Source organism: Monopterus albus, unplaced genomic scaffold (assembly GCF_001952655.1).
Source record: "Monopterus albus unplaced genomic scaffold, M_albus_1.0 scaffold139.1, whole genome shotgun sequence".
In the NCBI taxonomy this organism is placed as follows: Eukaryota; Metazoa; Chordata; class Actinopteri; order Synbranchiformes; family Synbranchidae; genus Monopterus; species Monopterus albus.
This window is the reverse complement of record NW_018128019.1, coordinates 850688-870966: the sequence shown is the minus strand read 5'-3', so window position 1 is coordinate 870966 and position 20279 is coordinate 850688. Positions and strand designations below refer to the sequence as shown.

Sequence of the window (20279 nt, the reverse complement as noted above, 5' to 3'; positions counted from 1 at the left end):
ACCGTGCTGCCCACTTTGAATAGTTTGTAAGGTGAAACCAAGTGAACAAATTTGGCATCACTGGCAAAATTTAAAAGATTATCCTTAACTCATGGCCTTCTTCTTGTTTTGGTCCTTAGCTAAACATCTCATCTGTTTGTATAGTTTATTAAAAATTCTATATATTGTAGTATGGTTTTAGTATTGTATGTGTGTTTGATATTTTCTGTCTGCACTCCACTGAAAAAGAGGTTGCAATTGAACAGTTTGTTCATTACTTTGAAACAACTCTTCAAATGTTTTAATTAACCAGAAACAAATGTGAATGTTCTGACTCTCAGGCCAAGAACAAAAAAAGCTGTTTCCTCATTTTATGGTCAAGCCTTTTCTTCACTTGCTGCCACCGTCACATAACAATCCTGTTGATCATCTGTCCCATGTTCTGTTGCGTCTTCTAAGACTTATTGCTGCAGCTGCATGTTAAGTTTTCATTAACAGTACACTGCAGGATGAGTCTGGACGTGTGTAGTTGTGTCGATGCTGACACAGGTGCAGCCCTATCTGAATCCCAGTAGAGTTTATCCCACATGGCAGACCCGCGCTCCATCTGGAAATCTCCATAATAATAGAAAACCTGTGCACGCAGCACCATACTCTCTCTTCAAATCTGTGCCTGTGAAAATAATTTTGGAAAATAAGTACACAAACATAACAGGATTTATAGCATGATTACACATTTTCTGATAATCTGGCATCTGATGGTTCCCTATTGATCGCTCTCTGGCTGCCATTGTTAGAAATATTTGTCTTCTTTCTTGTATTTTATTTTTAAAGTTCAGTTAAAAGGATAAGATGATAGTGATCTGATTTTGTGAGCACAGCTATGTGGTGTTTGCAAGTGACTGGAATTCAGATGCAACACAATGTGGTCCATCCCTTGTGCTCACATTCTTTCAATGGCATAATCATGCTCTGTTATACTAAATCTGGAGCTTTATGTTCCCTTTTTGCCGAGATTACACTGTTAAATGAACACTTGACCTGCTCACCAGTCATATGATCCACCCAGTCATCTGCGCTCTCTCATTGTTTCTATCTTTTGCAATCATCCTTTTTCTCCAGTTATCTCCTTCCTATAACACTGTGTTCCTTTAATTTTAATAATTATTTGATTACCTTTAAAAGAGTGCTTGTGCCTTTCTTGATCACTTTGTGAGTATATGTACAAATCATCCATATTTAAAAACTCAGACTTTCCTGCATTTCTGTCATATCTCTAGGTCAGTGTATTCTGCTCTCTACATCACAGGTGTTGATGAATAACAATATTTTTAATTACAGCATCTCTGAGGATCCAATCAAAGTGTTCCAGATAGGATCTATGTAGAGTTGCCAGGTCTGTGTTTGCTGTAAAACATGTGCTACTTTGATGGAAAGTGAAAGAATGAGATGTTGATATAACCAACCTGATTATCAGGTAGCCAGGCTAGCTACAGCTGTTACATGCATTGGGCAAAGGTGAATTTGAGGCTTTTAATACTATATTTTAAAAAATAAAACATCACAGAAAACCCCAGTCAAAACAAACAGGCACTGCCAAGGTGCACTGAAGCTGTTCTGGTGGCATTTAGTTGCCCAAATCCTTAGAGACACACTATTTTGGGGTTTCCTTTCATTTGTCACCAGTCTGTATATTACTATGGGCACCTAAAGCCCAGGAGCATGAAACATTATTAAGATGAGTGACTGATATACTGGGAACACCAACACATTCAACCGGCTGCTCCTTTGAATCAAAGCTGGGAGGTGCTTCTGATGGACGCAGATGAAACTGACACTCTATAAAAAAAAACTCCCTATCAAATAAGCGTGTGTATGTGCAGGTCCATACGCTATAAGAGAGCCTACCTGCTTTTATCAGGGGTTCAAGGATTCAATAAGCAAAGACGTTCCAGCAGCAAATGTTTGATTCAAGTGGCCAGTCCAGATGTAAATCTTTAAAGCATCATTGCTGTGTGGTGAATGCATACAAACAAGATGCACCGAATTAGGTGTGAACCACTGGCAGTGAACCATTTTAGGAGAGTGAATGACCAAACATTAAGCTACAAAAACTTGTATCATCACCAATGTATCAAGACAGGTTGTTCTTGCTTTGTTGTTTTAGACCCTGGGTCAGATTACATCTCTTATTGTGTTCATAAATATTGAAGTTCCAGTGCAATTATTGAATGTTTTCCAGTGGTGGTAATTAATTAAACAACATGTACAAAACAAGAGCTGTACTAAAGTCTGAGCACTTCCTTTTTTGCTACTTTATACTTCTGCTCCACTACAGTTCAGAGCCAAACGTATTCAAATAAATGTAGTGGAGTAAATTTTACAATCTTAATTGCTAGTCAGTAAAACTGGAGCTATACATTTGCACCAGCCATATGTGGGTTAATGAGGATGTTATGTACAGATGAACAGATTTCTACAGCCATTAGTGTTGGAGCGGTTTCACTTGTTGTAATTCCATGGACAGGCTGATGACACCACACCACGTGGAGAGAGGCCGACTGAAGTAATGTAATGTAATCCCAGCAGTGAGGGTCGAGGACCTATGTGACAGTTTTGGCATCCCGCTTGCACTGTGTGTATGTGTGTGTCTGTGCTGAATCAGAGATGTGTAGTGATGGAGGGGTGATTACAGTCATGACACTGGGGACCAGATTACGGAGGATTACATGTACACACACTGACACACAGTTTTACTCATGACAAAAGAGTCTAAATGCAAGGCTAATGCTGCCATACAAAAGGGTCAGAGAGAGAGAGAAATAGACCAGGACAGAGAAACAAGGGACTGACAGATTACGAGGTATTATGTCAAAAACATCATGAAAAGTAAAGCAGCTTGTATGTTTGACTGTTGCTCTCTCTCTTCTCGTTCTTCCTTCCTCTCTCGCCTGTTTTTCTACCTCTCCTTTCTAGGCAGTAGGCTGCCAACATGGCCTTTCCCAAGGGATATCCCCCTCCTTCTCCTTGGCCTCCACTCTTCTGCCTTCTCCTCCTCCTCCTCCTCATCTCCTCCCCAGTCCCACTGCAGGCCCGACCACTTCTCCTCCATCCATCCATCAACGTGGCAGTTGTGTTCAGCGGCTCCAGCTACCAGAACGAGGTCAGAGGTCGTCTCAGTGGTGAAAACTTTGTTGACCTGCCCATCGTGGTCAGCCCCGTGACCGTGCTGGTCAACGACACCAACCCCCGCGACCTGCTGACACGCCTCTGTGATACCATGGCAACAGAGAAGCTGCATGGCGTGGTGTTTGAAGATGATGTGGGCTCGGGTGCTGATACTCAGGTAAAAAAAAACAACAAACAAACAAAAAAAAGGATGCATTTTTGGGTTTTCTGATAAAGCAACCTCTGCGGAGTCGTGGCGTTCAGTCACCCACATCTCTGTTTGCTCAAGCTGCACCAGGCAGTATTTTTATGTGGAAAAAGCACCTGTTGTCAGCTTAAATCACAGAGTGAAGCTGCAAAAAGAAGAACTGAGTGGGATGCCAACCTTGTACTATCTTTACTAAAATTATTGGTCTTTGATCATAAAGGGAGAAAAAGTAACATCACATCATAAAACCAAAATGTAAGCTGTCCCATAAAGAGCCCTGTACATACAGTATGTACCATGAGTATAAGTCCAACTTACTCTACAAAGAACAATAACTGAAAATACTGCACTTTACTGATGTATTTTTTAGTACACAAAAGCTTTGTTACTGTAAGAAGAGAAATGCAATCTATTAGTTCCATTAGCAAGAAACTTAAGCCTGGGGAAGCTCTTATTTCTGCTTTAAGGAGCGAGGACCGAGGAGGCTCCCTGGAGGAGCTACAACCGAGGAAACATGAGTGTATTCTGGTACACAGTAACACACCTCTTTATCAGCAATCAGCCGGTGACTGGACGCTTCACATTAAGGATCAGAGGAAATGACATTTCATGTCAAAACGTGTTTCCTCAGTTCCTCTCTCCTTGCATCTTACATAGGTGGGACTAAGATGCAAGGAAATGACACAAATGAGGGAAACAATTAGAGGTATTGGGATCCACCTCAAATCTGTCTGTTTTGTCCTCAGGTGGCAGAAGTGGCACAGATCCTGGACTTTCTCTCCACTCAGACAGGTCTGCCAATTGTGGGCATCAGCGGTGGCTCTGCAGTTGTCATACCATACAAGGTACTGTCAAAACAATGAGCCAATCATTTCAGCAGTGGTGCATCAGCACCCTGTAGCTTCAACCAGGACTAGACTACTCTGTCTTCTTGCTGTGCCACAGTGATGAGCCAAAAATGCATTTCACCCAGAGGTGTTGAAAAAACATTAGTCACATATAATGCCCAATTAAGAAGCAAGAAAAGGACTCGAGGAGTAAGGTGAACAATAATGTATTAGCAGCAGCACCCTCTCTTCTTAGCCTCCTGTCTTAGTCAGAACTCTTCTACACCGGCATCTTTCAGCTTAGATCAACTTAAGTAGGTCAGATTTGTGAAACCTGCTTTGACGAGCAACTCGCTGCATGCAAATATTTGGATATGAGTAATGCAGATGGGTGAAGACTGCAGCCATCGACCCTCTTCAGCTCCTCTAATCCCCGGCAGGGAAAAGAGTTGTGGAAGGGAAAACTTTGTGAAGGGAGATGAGTGCTATGGGAGATCTGTGCCTCAATAAATCATTCACATGCACTGGAAGAGCAGCAGGTTTTCCTGCTATGATTTAGCAGGTATCTCATTGATAAAAACAGATGGAGAGCAGAGAGCTGTGTAGTTAGACTGTAAAGAAGAGACTGATGATACCAGACGGCTTCCTAATCTATACCTTTTCTCCACTTTGTAGCTGGAAAATGGCCTCATCGCTTCTTCCCGTCTCTCCATGCTTCTGCTCATATTCCCTTCCTTCCTTTAATTGGTTAACTGCTCTCATCAACACCTTGTATTTATAGAACCAACTCTCACACATGCAAATGAACGCCCTCACATATGAAAACACACACACAGCCAAATGGGTGCCTTCCTCCAGCATCCAAATAAAAACTGTAGCAATATGGCTACGAGTTGTGGATTTCACCTCTGGGTGATAATTTGTAAACTGCAGCATGTTGTGTTCATCAGCTTTCTGTTAATCAAATGGTATGTGCAGATGCCACATCATAAATGTGTATTAAACAGGAGGAGCTGTACCTGCAGGAGGGTGGCTGGTTTGTTGTATTTTGATGGCAGAGAGGGAAAGGCACCGTAAGCGAGTGAGTAAGAGTCAGAGAAAGAGAAAGAAGCTTCAGTGAAGCTTGGCTGACAGCTGCCTCAAGGCTGGGTTTTGCTGTCTCACAGATGACTTTCCCTTCCCATCCATTCTTGTTTGATTCCTTTTCTGTTTTTTTCTATACTCTCAACTTCTCACCTTCTACCTTTCCATGTTTCCTTTTAGTGCCATCTTTCCCTCTGTCATGTTTACTCCTTGATTTGTTTGAATCAGGTTTTCTGGCTCTGTTGTGCGCTGACTCGATCTATAATATGAGAGCCCTGTGCTCCTATCTGCTCTCTCTGCACTCCAGGACCCCATTAAACTATTAATTAGACCATTTAAGAGGCAGAAGCCCTTACAACTCTCATCATCCACCCCAAAATCCAACCCAGTCACTCTCCTTTTCCCTCTGTTTTTCTGCTTGCTGCCTTCTTTGTGTAACCCCCCTCTTCCTATCAGACACTCCACCTTAAACTGGCAAGGAGGTGCTTATATTTACCTCCAGAGTACTTTTGATAACTTGTTTCATGTAGTTCTTCCAATGTCAAAGTATCACAGAACCTCAAAAGTATGTGGGACAAAGTGTGTCAGTGTTCAGCAATCTCTAGTTTGCAATTTTCAGAGGCAATCACGACTGGTTACAAACACATGGCTGGAACATCGTCTATCATAGTGAGACCATTTGTCTCATGAGCCCCAACATGCTGAGTGACGGTTCTCTATATAGCACAAAGAGTAAAGCCCCCTCTCTGAGTTCTGCTTATCAAATATTTCGTTCAGTCCTCCTATTCACACTTTTCTCTCATACACTTCCTTGTTGTCAGCAAGGAGAAAAAAGGTTGTCAGGGGTGTCTAGCACAATGGGGCAGGTGGATTGGACGGAGGAACATATACGTGTGAGTGCATGATTTTCATAGGGGATAAAAGAGCTCAATAGTGCTTGATTATCAATGGCCTGATGATGATGAATGTCTTTGATGGCGGTTTTAAAAAGAAGCGTCTGGGCTGCCTGTTTATAGTTCTTGTCTCAGTGATCTTTCTATGGCAGACAACAAGGAAGGAGGGAATGACACAAAGATAAAAAGATGGAAGGGAGGAGAGGAAGTGTGTCTTTTGTCAGACAGCACATACATCAACCAAAGGCGAGGAGAAGGAAATGAACAGCTGAGGAAAAAGCATAAAGACTGCTCAAAAGATCCTGCAAGGAAAAGAGAAAAAATATTGCAACATGGCTCTCTGAGGAGTTGGAAATCAGAGGTTGAGTTAGTTTTCTTTGTGTGTGTGTTGTTAGGTGGTTGGCTGTGAGTCACTGCAGTGTGCTGGGTTATCATTAGGGTGCTGGATCCAGATGTTGAGTCACGGGAGTCATAGAGCAGGGGGAAAACAGGAAGAAGATGAGAAAAGGAGGAGGGAGGACAATGAGGCTGCAGGGGATTCTGATATTGATGATTGTGATAAGAACTGGCATCATTATACAGCCTAATAGGCCTTTTTCACAGCAGACATTTTGACATGTCATAACAGGAGACGCGCAGGTGTACTTGATGTTCACAGTTCCATTTATGAGACACATTTCTGTGCAGACCTGTAAAGTTACTGTACAACAAACTGAGAAAACCATTTCTTTATGGACCTCGCTTTGTTCATGGAGGCATTGTCACATTAAAAAATATAGGACAGGATCTTCCCCAAACTACCGCCAAGAATATCGAAGCACACCGCTCTCTAAAACATGTGTGTTGTAGTATCAAATTTAAGGCGCCTAGTTCAAATAATGTAAAATTGCACTATGGAGACAAACCCTCTGAACTGATGGAAACAAATTGTACCCACTGTATAAAGGCTGCTGGGAGTCCAATAAGATTATCTGAGCTTTCTGCGCAGCTTTGCCTTGGTACAAGTAGGGAAGATCAATCAAACTGGAACCAGTGGCTTTGTCATGCAGAGAATACTCATCTCCCTACTCATACAGTAAAAAACATTCAAAAGACTGCATTGTCCCACCAAGCCTTTGAAAAGGTGCCAGTTTTCACAAGACATATATAAGAACATTGCTGCCTTTATAAAACCAATTAAAAGGTTATTGTTTTAATAAATATTGAGAGTATATTTTGTGATGGCTGCTGTGAGACAGTTTGGGAGAGAATACGTTAACTACAGATGACAACTTTTATCTATTTTTGTGAAGCAGCACTAAATCTTCCTGTTCTTAAGGAAATACTGTACATGAATGATTGATCGGTCAAAAACCAATTTTTGTTGGTAAGCGTTCCAAATATCAAATACTGAGTGACTGTGGCTGCAGATGATGATAAAGTGTGGTACAAAAAAACCCCAATAGCTTATGTGTTTGCCAGGACACATGAACAAAAGTAACTTTTAGTTGTACATGACAGATTTTTGAGGGCTAAAACTGTTTCACATAATGGATTTTTGAGAAATGAAACCGTTGTGTATACAAGTGTATAACATCATTTATTACAATTTCAAACTCCCAGGAGAAGATTACATTTCATTAGTTAGTCCAATTCCAGGCTGCAGTCTAAGGTCACAATCTGGTTGTGATATTGGCCATGAACCAGATGTTTCTCATTGGATCATAATATTTCTTTTTTTGGGTTTTGTTTCCGTGGTCAGGCTGACCTGCTTTCTCTAATTGCCCATCTGTACTTGTGTCTCTTCTGGTCTCATAGCCCAGACACCAGAAACTCCATAAACAGGTCATGAGAAAACCAGAGCTACTGCACAGTAGTCCCACTGGACACTGATTTTTTTTTATCAATCATTAAAGTTTGGCCCAATAATTTCAGTACAACAGAAGCACTTTCCTACAACATGTCATTTCACTCAAAATGCTTAAAGACATCTAATTCCCCTGACTGGTATCTAACCATACACAGTAGTTTTGGTTTTATCTGCCAAGGACTTGAGATATGGTTTTTAATTTCTGCCTCCAACCTCAATACATCAGGCGAACCTATCAAGGTCTTCATACTTCTGACCCTGGTCAAGTATACTGCCTCACATCAGTCCAGTATAACACCTGTGTATTTTAAAGAGGAAGGTCGAGCAACAAAACCCAAGACAATCATCTAAAGAATGTGTGAATCAGCTGGGTAAGGCCTCGCAGTTATGTTTTTATCTTTCACATAAATTCATCAAAGTAGAACTCAAAATTGCTGGAATGCCCATTAAGTAGAACTACAGTTGTCCAGAAATAAAAAAATTACATGTTCTCTTAAGTAATTATGTCATTATGCAGAATGGTCCATTTCAGCATTATATTATGGAATAAAGTATTTATAGATTTATAGATTATTATTAGTCATGCATTTACATGTAAGTAGTATTTTAATGTAGTAGCTGGACACAGTGGAGCTTACTTTAAGAACTTTATATAGTACTGGGTAGTTGTGTACATGCAAAACCTTCATTTGTAAAGTAAATATAACCATCACACAAATGCAGTAACATAATAAAATATTTGTTACTGACATGTAGCTGTGTGGAAGTATTAAATAGCAGAGAAGGGCAGTAATCAAGTATAAAGTAAAATTATACTACATAGTAAATGTATTTTCCATCACTGGATATGGAAGCTTGCATATATATACACACAAACTCTTCAACAGATTGAAGAATGACATCTACATGGAAAATGCATGAGCCCATATGTGAGTGAACATCTGTATGTGTGACCTGCTTCCTCTTTGACCCACATCAGTCTTTCCACTGAGGTACAGCACAGAGTTGTCCCTGTGGGAGGACAGGAGTGTGTGAGTGGGCACTGTGTCCACTGTCTTCCTGTCACATTACCATACACTCCTGCAGTAGAACTGCTAATTGAGTCTGTGCATAATGGCCCCAATGCCAGGGTTGTGATAACAAGATGACTGGGAAGGGCAGGACAAGGGGGGGAGGCTGAACTCTATGTTATGAGTGTGTGAGTGTCAGACAAAGAAAATAATGTATTGTAATTCTTGCTCGATTCCACTGTGAAGGGGAAAAGGGATCTTTCTCTGCATTTGCTTCTGACTTTGATTTATTTTTTTAGGACACTGCCAATTGAACAGTGATAAAACACTGATGGGCCCAAGGGGAGTCATCACTTTATTTGCTTGTTTAATAGCTGACAAAGCTAATTGGATTTTTAATGACAGTTCTTCAAATGATGCACCTCTCCCCTCCTCCATAGCAGTTGACGTGGGACATTATGGTTAACCAGGATTTCTGATCCATTTTAAAATTTTTCTCAGTGACAGCCTGACGTGGTTGTGTGCTGCTATTTTTATCATCGCTATTTTGATGTGCAGCCCAGTCTAGTGGAGTTTCAGCCTCTTGATGCAAGTCTAAAACAAGCTGAGAGCGAGACAAAACTGGTCAAACTGAGTGAAAAAGAACATAGCTGTGGTATTCCTGAGGCTGCACATCTCTTTGGGGATTACAGAGGCTCTGAGCCGTGGGACAGGGAAGAGCAACGGGAAGGAGAGCTGACAGTCATCTCTGAGCTGAGAACAGACTCAGAAGATCTGAGATCTGGTCCTACATGGCACTTGGCAGTTTAACACTGTGTGCTCTCTCTTCCTGTTTCACTTTATCATGCAGGACTTGCATGTGTTGCTGTATTTTGAGACTTGCCAAACCCCCTGTTCCACTTAGTGTAGGACACAGCTGTACACATGTAAAAAAAGAGATCAAGTTACACTAATCTTTGACTTGTTGCACCAGCACTTTGTCCATTAGCCAATCAAATTCAGAATATTACTGCTTGTGGTAACATCTTGCACTTTCTTACATCACAGGTTTACTTATGCCCTGCAGCACTGTTAGGTCCTTAGAGCTCCCATCTAAGCTTTGTTATTGCAGTCTCGTCTAAAAAAAAAGGCCAGGACATCTCACCCTGACTGTGGAACAGTTTCAGTTTTTCCCCAAGTTTTGCTCTTAGTTTACTTCTGAGCACAACCATATGTCTGTGGAGATTCTCAGTTATCCAGGTCAGGGTAAATCCAAACAACAAACAATACAAGACTGTCATTCCATACATTGCTGAAGTATCTGTAAAACTTTTCAAGGCCAGTAACACAGTCAGAAACTGGTTCACCCTGGGGACAAAACACCCAGACATGAGCAGAGCAATGTATATGCAGCACACTGCAGTTGAAAATGTCAAGACCATGGAGAAACAAAACAGCCGCTCCACAAGTGCATGGACAAACACAGGAGAGGTAACTCCACAAGTCAAGACTCGGTCTATTTGCATCTGAGGGACAAGAGTCATGTTCCCATTTTGATCAGAGATGATGGATGGATGGATGGATTTTGCTGTGTTACAGGACATCATTATTCTTTATCATGTGAAATGTTTCAGGTTTCAATTCCTAGAAAAAAAAACAAAATGTGATACCTCCCAGTTAAAGGATACGGCCGGTCATTTTCTACTGTATATTAACAGTATTTTCAACATTCCCCATACAGAGAATATAACCGACAATGAATTGCCTCTACTCACAGCTAATACCTGTGTGTCAGTCCTGGATCAGCTTTTTTGTCTGTGCCATAGACCTCTGTTGTTCAAAAAGGATTAAAAAACATCAGTGAAACACAGCGCTGGGGTGGCTGACACGTTACTTCATTAGCAAATCCCAGACTTAGGCATGAGGAGCTAGCAAAATGTAAACAAAGCAGAGGTCTCATGCATTCAGAGTTGACTCCAGCTAACTTCAGGATTTCTGGCTGCTTTGAGCCTTTGGGACAACATAGTCTGGCCTGGGGTTCTGTAATGAAAAACCATATCACGCAGTGCAGCAGTGTGTTTTCTTGATGTGTGTTTGAACAATAGCAGAGATCTATTGCACAGACAAACAAGCTAATCCAGGGCCGACAGCTGATAGTAACTGTGAATAAAGTAAGTAAGTCTCTGTATGGAGTTTGTAGAAAAATACTATGAATAAAGAAAACGAGCGGCCTTATCCTTTAAGGTTAAATGTTCTGGTTTACTTACAAAAATCTTTTTATCCTCTCCTTGTTGACCGTTTCTGTTCTTATACTTTCATTCCCTGATATTCCTCCTCTTCTCATCCATATAGCCTGCTTATCTGAGTGCTATTTACAGAGGCTTCATTGAGCCCTAATAACTTTCCATCTTATGTCAAAACACAGAAACACACACCAAGTAGGCAAAAGTATGCCAACATGCAGATACTGTAAATAAAACACTGGACCACCCCTTCTTGACAGAACGAGAGCAGCGGGACTAAGTGTTTGCACTTTAGAAACACTTGTACTAGATTGAGGTCCATATGGAAAATCTGTCATTTAAAGCATCTATAAAGGTGCAAACTCAAACAAATAAACATAGTAACCGTTCCTCACATGACACATCACACTGATCTTTACTGCTGTAGTGTGCTAGTGTATATTTGGCAGCTGAGTGTTGCATCCATCATTTCCAATCAAGGCAGGTTTTAATGCTTTATCATAGGGTTGCTGTCATGTAGCCTGTGTTAAAAAAAAGTTATGACACGCATTTTGTCAATTTATTTCCAGCAATGCTTTTCAGGATGCAAACTTTTATAAATATTGTTCAACCACTTTAAATAGTCGATTGTCGAAGCATAGCTCACTTAAAATCTAGTCCTTCCTTTTCACACCATTTGTCACATCTTCTCAACTTAATTGGTTTTGTAAGGCTGTTCCACTGTGTTGCTACATGACTTTTAACAGTGATGGTTTTACAAGTGATGCTGAACAAAAAAGGCAAATTATTTAAATCCTCTGTCCTAGCAGTTGTAACTTTGATTCAAATTTAAATGTTCCACAGCAGTGAAAATGTTAATGGCGCTGCTAAAACGAGGAGTAGCAGACGAGCTGATATTAAACCTTTGGTCAGTTTGCTTCCACTGTGGCAGAAAGCTCAACACCGTACCCAGATCTCTGTTTGCCGAGGCTTTACCTGAGTCTCCTCCTTACAGGTGAAGAATATTTCATGACCCAAGGGCTCACAAAACACATGATGCATTTTCAAATGGTGCATATTTGACACAACCTTGAAATAAATTTTTTTCCTGCACTTCCAAAAAAAAATGCATGGGCAATAGGAAGCATGTTGGCATAGTAGAAAGACAAAGCTATCCTCCAGTGTCAGGACTCTACTGTCTGTATTTCAGACTCCTGTGACAGAAAGCATCTTTCACCTCATGACTACATGAATTATTAAATGGGGCTCTCTTACTCTTTACAGGCTGAGGGATCATCCTTCTTGCAGATGGGAGCCTCTCTAGAGCAGCAGATCGTCTGCATGTTTAAGGTACATAAATAATTTATAATAACTGACAATCAAAACCTCATAAAAAAAAAACTAGGTTGTCATACCAAATGGTTCAAAGGTCAAGCCAGACAACCGAGACCTCTCAGGCTGATTAACACCATGTAGGGACCATCCCAGGAATCACTGTGGGAATCCCTGATCTGAGGTTTTGGACCAGTGTCCACAGACAAATACAGTCTACATTTATAATAAATTATGCAAATTCTCACGAGATTAAAGGGACTGTCACAGATGTTTTGGGAGTCAGCAGCATAATCTCAGCTCCTCATCATCAACTGCATCATCCGGTGCGAGTATTTCCTCAACTGGGAAACATGCATTGTGAAACTGACTGGTACATCTTTGATGAAATGCATTTTTTAAATCTGTTGGGACTTTAAAAGCTCTTTAAGTTTGTTCCTGTCATTGCTGTCCCGATTGTTCAACAACATTAGATGTTATGCATTTTAAAATATAAGAGGAATTACTTGTAGAGACTCTGATCTAATTCCCAGTGTAATGCTTAAATGAATAGTTTGGATATTTTAAATCACTTTCTTGGCCAGAGTTCAGCAAAGAGACAGACTCTCCTGCTTGTATATACAATAGCAAAACAAAATTTATGAGTGAGGTGTTTCCTTGTTTCCAGTCTGGCTCCAGCTGCAAACACATTTACAGTACACAGTTTACTGTGCACATTTTTAAAATATGAATTGATTCCTACTAATCATATTTTATGACCTCATAACTTAGATTATAATGATTATGTCTGTTAAATTCTACTGTATGTGTTTGTTTCAGCTCATGGAGGAGTATGACTGGGGCGAGTTTGCAGTAGTCACAAGTTTGCTGCCGGGATACGATACCTTTGTGGATATAGTTCAGTCCTATACAGATACCTCCTACTTCCTGTGGAGTCTACAGGAAGTTTTGTCTCTGGAAATGTCTGTTGGGGCTAATGACGTGAGGAACAGGCGCATGCTGCAGCAGGTACGGTGAGATATAAAAATCCTAGATGGAGCTACATCAGTTCAAAACCCCTAAAACTACAGTGGTGGAAGAAACACTCAAATTGTCTACTTTAGTAAAAGTATCAATACCACAGTATAAAAAATACTGTTTCAAGTAAAAGTCCTGTATTCCAAATGTTAAGTAAACATGATTAATTAAGTACTAAAAATAAAAGTACTCATTATGCAGAATGGCACAGTTCACATGAATGTATATCCTATTATTGGACTATACTTGATGAAAAAAAAAATCTGATGGCGAAGAAAAACTGGTAAGGGTTAGCGATAAGGCTTGTTTCAGATTTAAATAAGAGAATTCACAACACCAGCTGCTGATGACCTACACTTGTGCTGCATGTCCAGGCTGTGTTGTCTTTCTGGTCTGTGAATTACTGCTGATGGACTTTGTCTGTCTGTCTGCAGGTGGACTCTCAGGTCCTGCTGGCATATTGCTCCTACGAGGAGGCTCAGTATTTATTCCGCCTGGCAGCTGAGGTGGGCGTGCTGGGGCCAGGCTACATCTGGATCCTTCCCAGCCTGGCCGTGGGCAACCCTGAAAGTCCTCCACCTGTCAGCTTCCCTGTCGGTGTGATTGGTGTGATTACGGACCAGTGGAGGAAGAGCTTGCGGCAGAGGGTGAGGGAGGGTGTGGCCATCACAGCCAAAGGGGCAGAGAGTTTCAAGAAGCAGTACGGTTTCATTCCTGAGGGACACGGTGACTGCAACAAGCCAGCTAAACACTCAGACAACAACACTCTTTTCAGGTGAGGCACACTTTTGTCAGCCTAAGTACAATCTGAATGATTTATAGACATTGTTAATGAATTACAGACAGTGCCTATTAGAGTGATCATTACTGTAGCACACAGCTTTAGCTTTCATGTGTTACCTGAACTCACTATCACACAAAATGAAATGAAAGTATTTTACACCTCTTTTGTATGCTGTCCAAAATGCAAATTGACCTGGATTCATTATTCACGGCCCTGTCTGTCAGGGTTGTATACTTTAACAGATAGCAGAATCACTCAGTAGGAACGCCTTGCCCTCCTCCACTCGCTGCCTCCATCATTCTCTAATGAGCTACTTCCCACATTAAATTAGGGCATCCAGGGGGAGCTTTATGTTTAATTAGAATGTGGTCATTGTGTATGTATCTGTGGACAGGAACATGCAATTTCTTGTGTGATGTAGAATCAGAGTTCCTTGACTGCATACCATACACATGCATAGTATATTTTTAAGTGTTTCTGTGGGTTGCAGGCATATGGCGAATGTGACATGGGAGAGAAAAGATCTGTCATTTAACAGCCAAGGCTTCCTCATGAACCCTTCCATGGTCATCATCGCTCTGGACCGGGAGAGACTCTGGGACAAGGTACTGAGTCTATGGTCCAAAAATGTGGGCAGTGACAAGTTTCTAATATCATCCAGGAAATGCATGTATGTTGGTCCTGTTATGTGCTCACATGCTGCACGGCAGAGGATACAGTATAGTTGCAACTGTACAGCAGTGCCACGAGCTTTGTGCAGTAAACCGTGACATAATACATCTGACAAGGGTCAAATGCATTAAAAACATTATGAATGGCTTCTTACTAAAGGTATGAGTGAATGGGTCTCTATAGCCTCTTTCAGACAGACTAGCTTTGTGTTGAAGCCACACAATACCCTTCTCTTATTGCCGTTTCATCGGCACCAGGCTTTGCAATTTTCTTCAGCATTATCACTCCTTTTTACACACACATACACACACACACCCTTTCCAAAGCCCAAGGGTGTATTGAAAAAGTGCTACTAAACAGAGACCTGAACCTAATCACACGGCTACAGTTGAACTAATTTATTTCTGTCCTAGAAAACCCAACCTATTTTATCAAAGTCACCTCCTGGCTGGTGTGTATATATGTGTGTGTGCATGAACATGGATATATAACTACAGTATGCTGAAGTGTGGTTTTGTTTGTATTGTATCTGTATGTGAATGTTGAAATAGCCACTTGTGCAGCCAACAGTCTTACATACACTTCATCTATTTGTTATATCCTCAGGTTCAGGTGCTGATGTACAGTTGCTTTTCACACAGACAACAAAAAACTCTTCAAGCGTCTGAATTCTGTGAATCTTCTCTCCTTTTCATTCTCATTACAACCTGATCTGTCAGCGCTTACTCTTTCCTGCTCTTTGTGTCATGTAGCTCATCCACAATGATGACAGGCTGTGATGTACTTGCTCTTCTCAAGTCTGCCAAATGTGACACTGACAGTTTAAATGATCTTGTTCCTCATCTGAAGGCTGCTGCTGGGTGACATTTTGGTCAGGAAACTCCCCCTTCACTTCAGGATCCATGTACTAACTGCTCCTCTCTCTTCTTCTTGTCCCGCACTTCTCACTTTTCTCCACTTTTACAACTCCTACAGAAAAAGTTGCACTTGCAATTTTTTTTTCAAAATTAATAAACTTAATGATTGTTTGTAATTTAAGAGGTGTCACTTGTAAGAACTCACAGTAAATTATAACTCAATTCTATAGTTTTCCTTAGTTCTGCACAGCATTTTAGCCTCTTTCAGCTCATTGTTTTGGTTTTAAGCTTGGTGCTGTTACTCTCAATAATCTCATTTCCAGCAGCAGCAACACATGACTGATTTCAGCAAAATAATATCTGATGAACCAACTCTACCTGCACAGCACCAAATAGCAAACAAAGTTAGTGACTAGCTGGTAAACAAAAAATATTTAGCTGGTAAAGAGCCATAAGAATGGGACAGACATGAGGCATCTGTGACCTTTGATCACCAAAATCTAATCAGTCCATCCTTCAATCCAAGTGGACACTGAGATAGTGTTTCAAGAGAATGAACTGGATGGACGGAAAACTCAAAAGCATAATGCCTCTGGCCACAGCCATCATCGGTGCAGAAGCATAAAAGGTTCAATAACCTTCTGAGAAGGGCACGAAAACACCTCTGGTCTTTGGCCCTCATTGAGAATTCCTGGGCTCATGAATATTCAAACATGCAAATAAGCCCGCCAACTTATTTGCTGTCAACAAATAAAATGGTCACTCCTACTTCTGGTCACTGAAAAGTTAGTTTAGGCATCTCCGACAGCAGTGGTTTTAGGTATTGAATTCACTCCTGACATTGCCAAGAATGTTTTCACTGAAGATCCGTGATTGGCCGTCAGATCTGGAGTCATCAGACATTAGTTTCCCATGCACGTTCGAATGCTTCAGGGGAGCAAACAGGTATCCTCCCTCTTCACCAGGGGAACGTGAAAACAACCTTTTAGTGACAAACTATGCACCTACACCTGTCCGTATAGTGGAGGGCAGGGGTATAAAAATTAGGGGAAAAACATTTGAGTAAAAGGGAGCATTTAATTAGAAGTAAGGAAAAATGAAAAATATTTAAAAAACAAACCAAGCTTAGGGATGTAAGAAGGCTTGAACACACCATACCTTCATGCAGATTTATAAATCATCCATGTATGACAAACGAAGAACGTTCCTATGACTAAGCTTGAGAACAAATGAAGATGGCAAGAAAAAGAGGTCTCATTAAAGCTTTGAGGGAGCAAGTTTCACATGCTGGAAGTCAACGCTGGTCGAGCTCAGTACGGCTCATTAGGTTGGGTTGATATGACAAACAGTCCTGGTTCTCACAGAGAGGGTTTCACCAAGCTTAGTGCCGACATCGCTGGGATTATTCATTGTGCGATGTGACATTACACAGCAGTGCTGGTCCAGAGTGGTTCCCTCTATCATTAAAAAAACTCAGTCTACTGCTTCCCCCCCGAGTTGTTACAGTCAGCATCTGTCAATTTGTTTTTGGTACAGTGAGCTTAGCACAACAACATTTATTCCCCGTTATTAAAGCGACAAATATTTTAACCAAGAGAGAAAAGCACAAAATAATCAACACTAATCACTTGAGCAGTACCCATTTATGAAGAGTGACATATCAATTTGTTTATCCAGTAAAAAAAAAAACAGAATTACTAATTGAATAATCATTCAATTCAACACAAAGAACACAGATTGCAGTCAACATGCTGGGATGTATTATTAATGTGATGTGGTTCACTCCCCCCCAAAAGGTTTTACTCAAAGATTTTTAAGTCTCCTCAGTGCGCAGTAATGAACTCTACTCCCCTTTGATCTTCTAATCCTTTTCCTCCAGGTCAGCATATGCTAATTCCTCTTCATAAAAATTTTTATTTCACTATTTCAACTTATGTAATAGTGAAAGAGGGCAATAACATAAAGCGAAGCGAAGGTCACAACAGATTCATTCTCACATTAACTTAATACTGATGAGATCTTTGTTTTACATCCTCTCTCTCCAGGTGGGTACATATGCTCGGGGGATCCTCCAGGTTCGTTATCCAGTCTGGCCTCGATATGGCAGCTTCCTGGAGCATGTGTCTGACAACCGTCACCTGACCGTGGCAACACTGGAGGAGCATCCCTTCGTCATGGTTGAGAACGTGGACCCTGGAACCGGCACATGCGTCCGCAACACGGTGCCCTGCAGGCGTCAGTCCAATCACTCAGAGAGGTACAGGTACTGTACAAACACATGATCCTTACATCTGCACAAATATGTAGATGTAAGTATACAAAATGAAGCTATTCACACAAAACTATCAAGTCCTGAAATCCATCCATCCATCCGCTAAGCCACTTATCCTTCAGAGGGTTAAGGAGCCAATCCAAGCAGACACTGGGTGAGAGGTGGGTATAACCTGGACAGGTCGCCAGTCTATTACAGGTCTGACACAAAGTCAGACAACCATTCACACATACAGGCATTTAGTGTAACCAGTCAACCTAACCTGTATGTCTGTGGAATGTGGGAGGAAGCTGTAGTAACCAGAGAAATCCCACACAGGCACTGGGGGAACATGCAGACTCCACACAGAATGAAGCTGCTTTGAGCTTTGAACCCATAACCTTAAGGCGACACTTCTATGTACCAAAATAGGTAAATGTATGTTTACTGCATGTTACAGTGTACAACATGGGTGTAAGAAAGTCCTGTTCACACTGTCAGTGTACAAATATAGGCCTGGGAGACAGAGAAAATAATAAAAAAAGATTAAGAATGTAAAGCCATGCCAACAGCTCCTCAGACAGCAGTGCCTTGAACTAAATACTAACGTCAGCATGCTGTTAAACAGATATGGTTACCACCTCCACCACCTTAGTGTAGTATCTTAGCATGCCAGCATCTACCAATTTCCACTAAACACAAGCTACAAGGTTCACTTACACGTAGCTGATGGTGGTGCTGGATGCCAGAGTTATTATAATTAATCCTAAACAGAACATTGTCTGTACTATCCACCAGTTACTAAAATATTTTACTAAAAAGTATGAATGTCGACCTCATGGTGATGCCAGAGGAAAAAGTTAGGTCATCACCAGCGTCTTTAAGGACTTGTCCTAAAGATTTCACCTGTGTCACACCGTCCTCATCAGCTCTGTTGCCTTTCAACTTCCCATAATTTAGAGCAATTCTAGGAGTTCTCATCTATGCTTGACTTCAGAGTTCAGCTTAGATGTTCATTCTTGGCCTTGAAAACAGCAGCTAATAAAACAACCTCAATTTCATGTCCACATTCTGCTGAAGCTCCAGAGAAAGTGAATAGGTGGTCCTTAAGCTGAGACCAAATGGCAGGTATCACACAAGCAATGGAAGAGAAACATTTCAAAAGATACCCGTTCCTACACACAGACATCTCCTCTCTCTCTGTTGTTCTGCCCCAGTTTAATTCTAAATAGACACTGCAAACCTCCACACTTCATTAAACACAGAGTAATTGTGTGCTGAGTGTCTAGCCACACCTGTGGTGTCAAACAGATCGGTGCACAGCAGAAAACAGCCATTAAACAGCTATTACCTCTGACTACTTACAACTGGAGCTTGTCAGCAATACACAGTGTTCATTATGTTCAAATAGACAAATTTAATGCCTGATCTGCTAGAAAACCAGTGTCAGCTCAGCTTTCTCGTTTCCACACAGGAACACTGACAAAACTCAATGTGTTTTACAACCATTATTGGTTTAAAATGAGTGATAGTTTTTCTTAGACTGGTTCTCTAATCTTGTCTGGCTTCTCATGTGCAGTGACAAACTGTTTTGGAGTTACCAAAAAAAAAAAAAAAATCTCAACTCAGTATCCACTTACTGGCTTTTCCAGAGATTTCAAACCAGTTATGGAGCTCTCCAGTCTTTGGTGTCAGAGTATCTCTCTTTTTAGATTCCTGCCAAGAATGGTGTACTAGTTTGTATGAATACTTTGTGAGTGAAACTACATACAAGTTGCAGGTGTGATTCCAGAAATGAAAAACTGAATTTTTTTTTACTTAGCTAATAACTAAAATACAGGCATAGAAGAGAGTCTTTTACAATAGTATATCTAATATTGTTTGGTCAGTATTGTAGATGTTTAACTTGTCCTTAATGAACACCATTTCCCATAAGCCCCAGGCCATCAAAAGTTAAATGTCACAGCTCAAAAAGAGAAACTATTTCACAGGCAAGTGAAGTGCTTTGCTCAGATGTGTGTAACAGCAGAAGAGGCTCCAGCAAAATGATGACTTTATTAAAGGGGGTTGGTGAATTTTATGGATATGGACAAAACCAAGTTAACATTAACTATCCAGGAACCACTGTGGGACAGATTTGGAACCAGT

At 40.9% G+C, this 20279-nt stretch overlaps 1 protein-coding gene across 1 annotated transcript in view; it reads left to right on the top strand.

The window, feature by feature from the left end:
• LOC109967944 (glutamate receptor ionotropic, NMDA 2C-like) overlaps nt 1–20279 on the top strand; it is a 42991-nt gene that overhangs the window by 5249 nt on the left and 17463 nt on the right. The window contains 7 exon segments of the mRNA XM_020613872.1: nt 2956–3325; nt 4102–4200; nt 12503–12568; nt 13370–13558; nt 14002–14342; nt 14842–14956; nt 17926–18137. Coding sequence (XP_020469528.1) covers nt 2972–3325; nt 4102–4200; nt 12503–12568; nt 13370–13558; nt 14002–14342; nt 14842–14956; nt 17926–18137 — 1376 coding nt within the window. The 5' untranslated portion in view covers nt 2956–2971.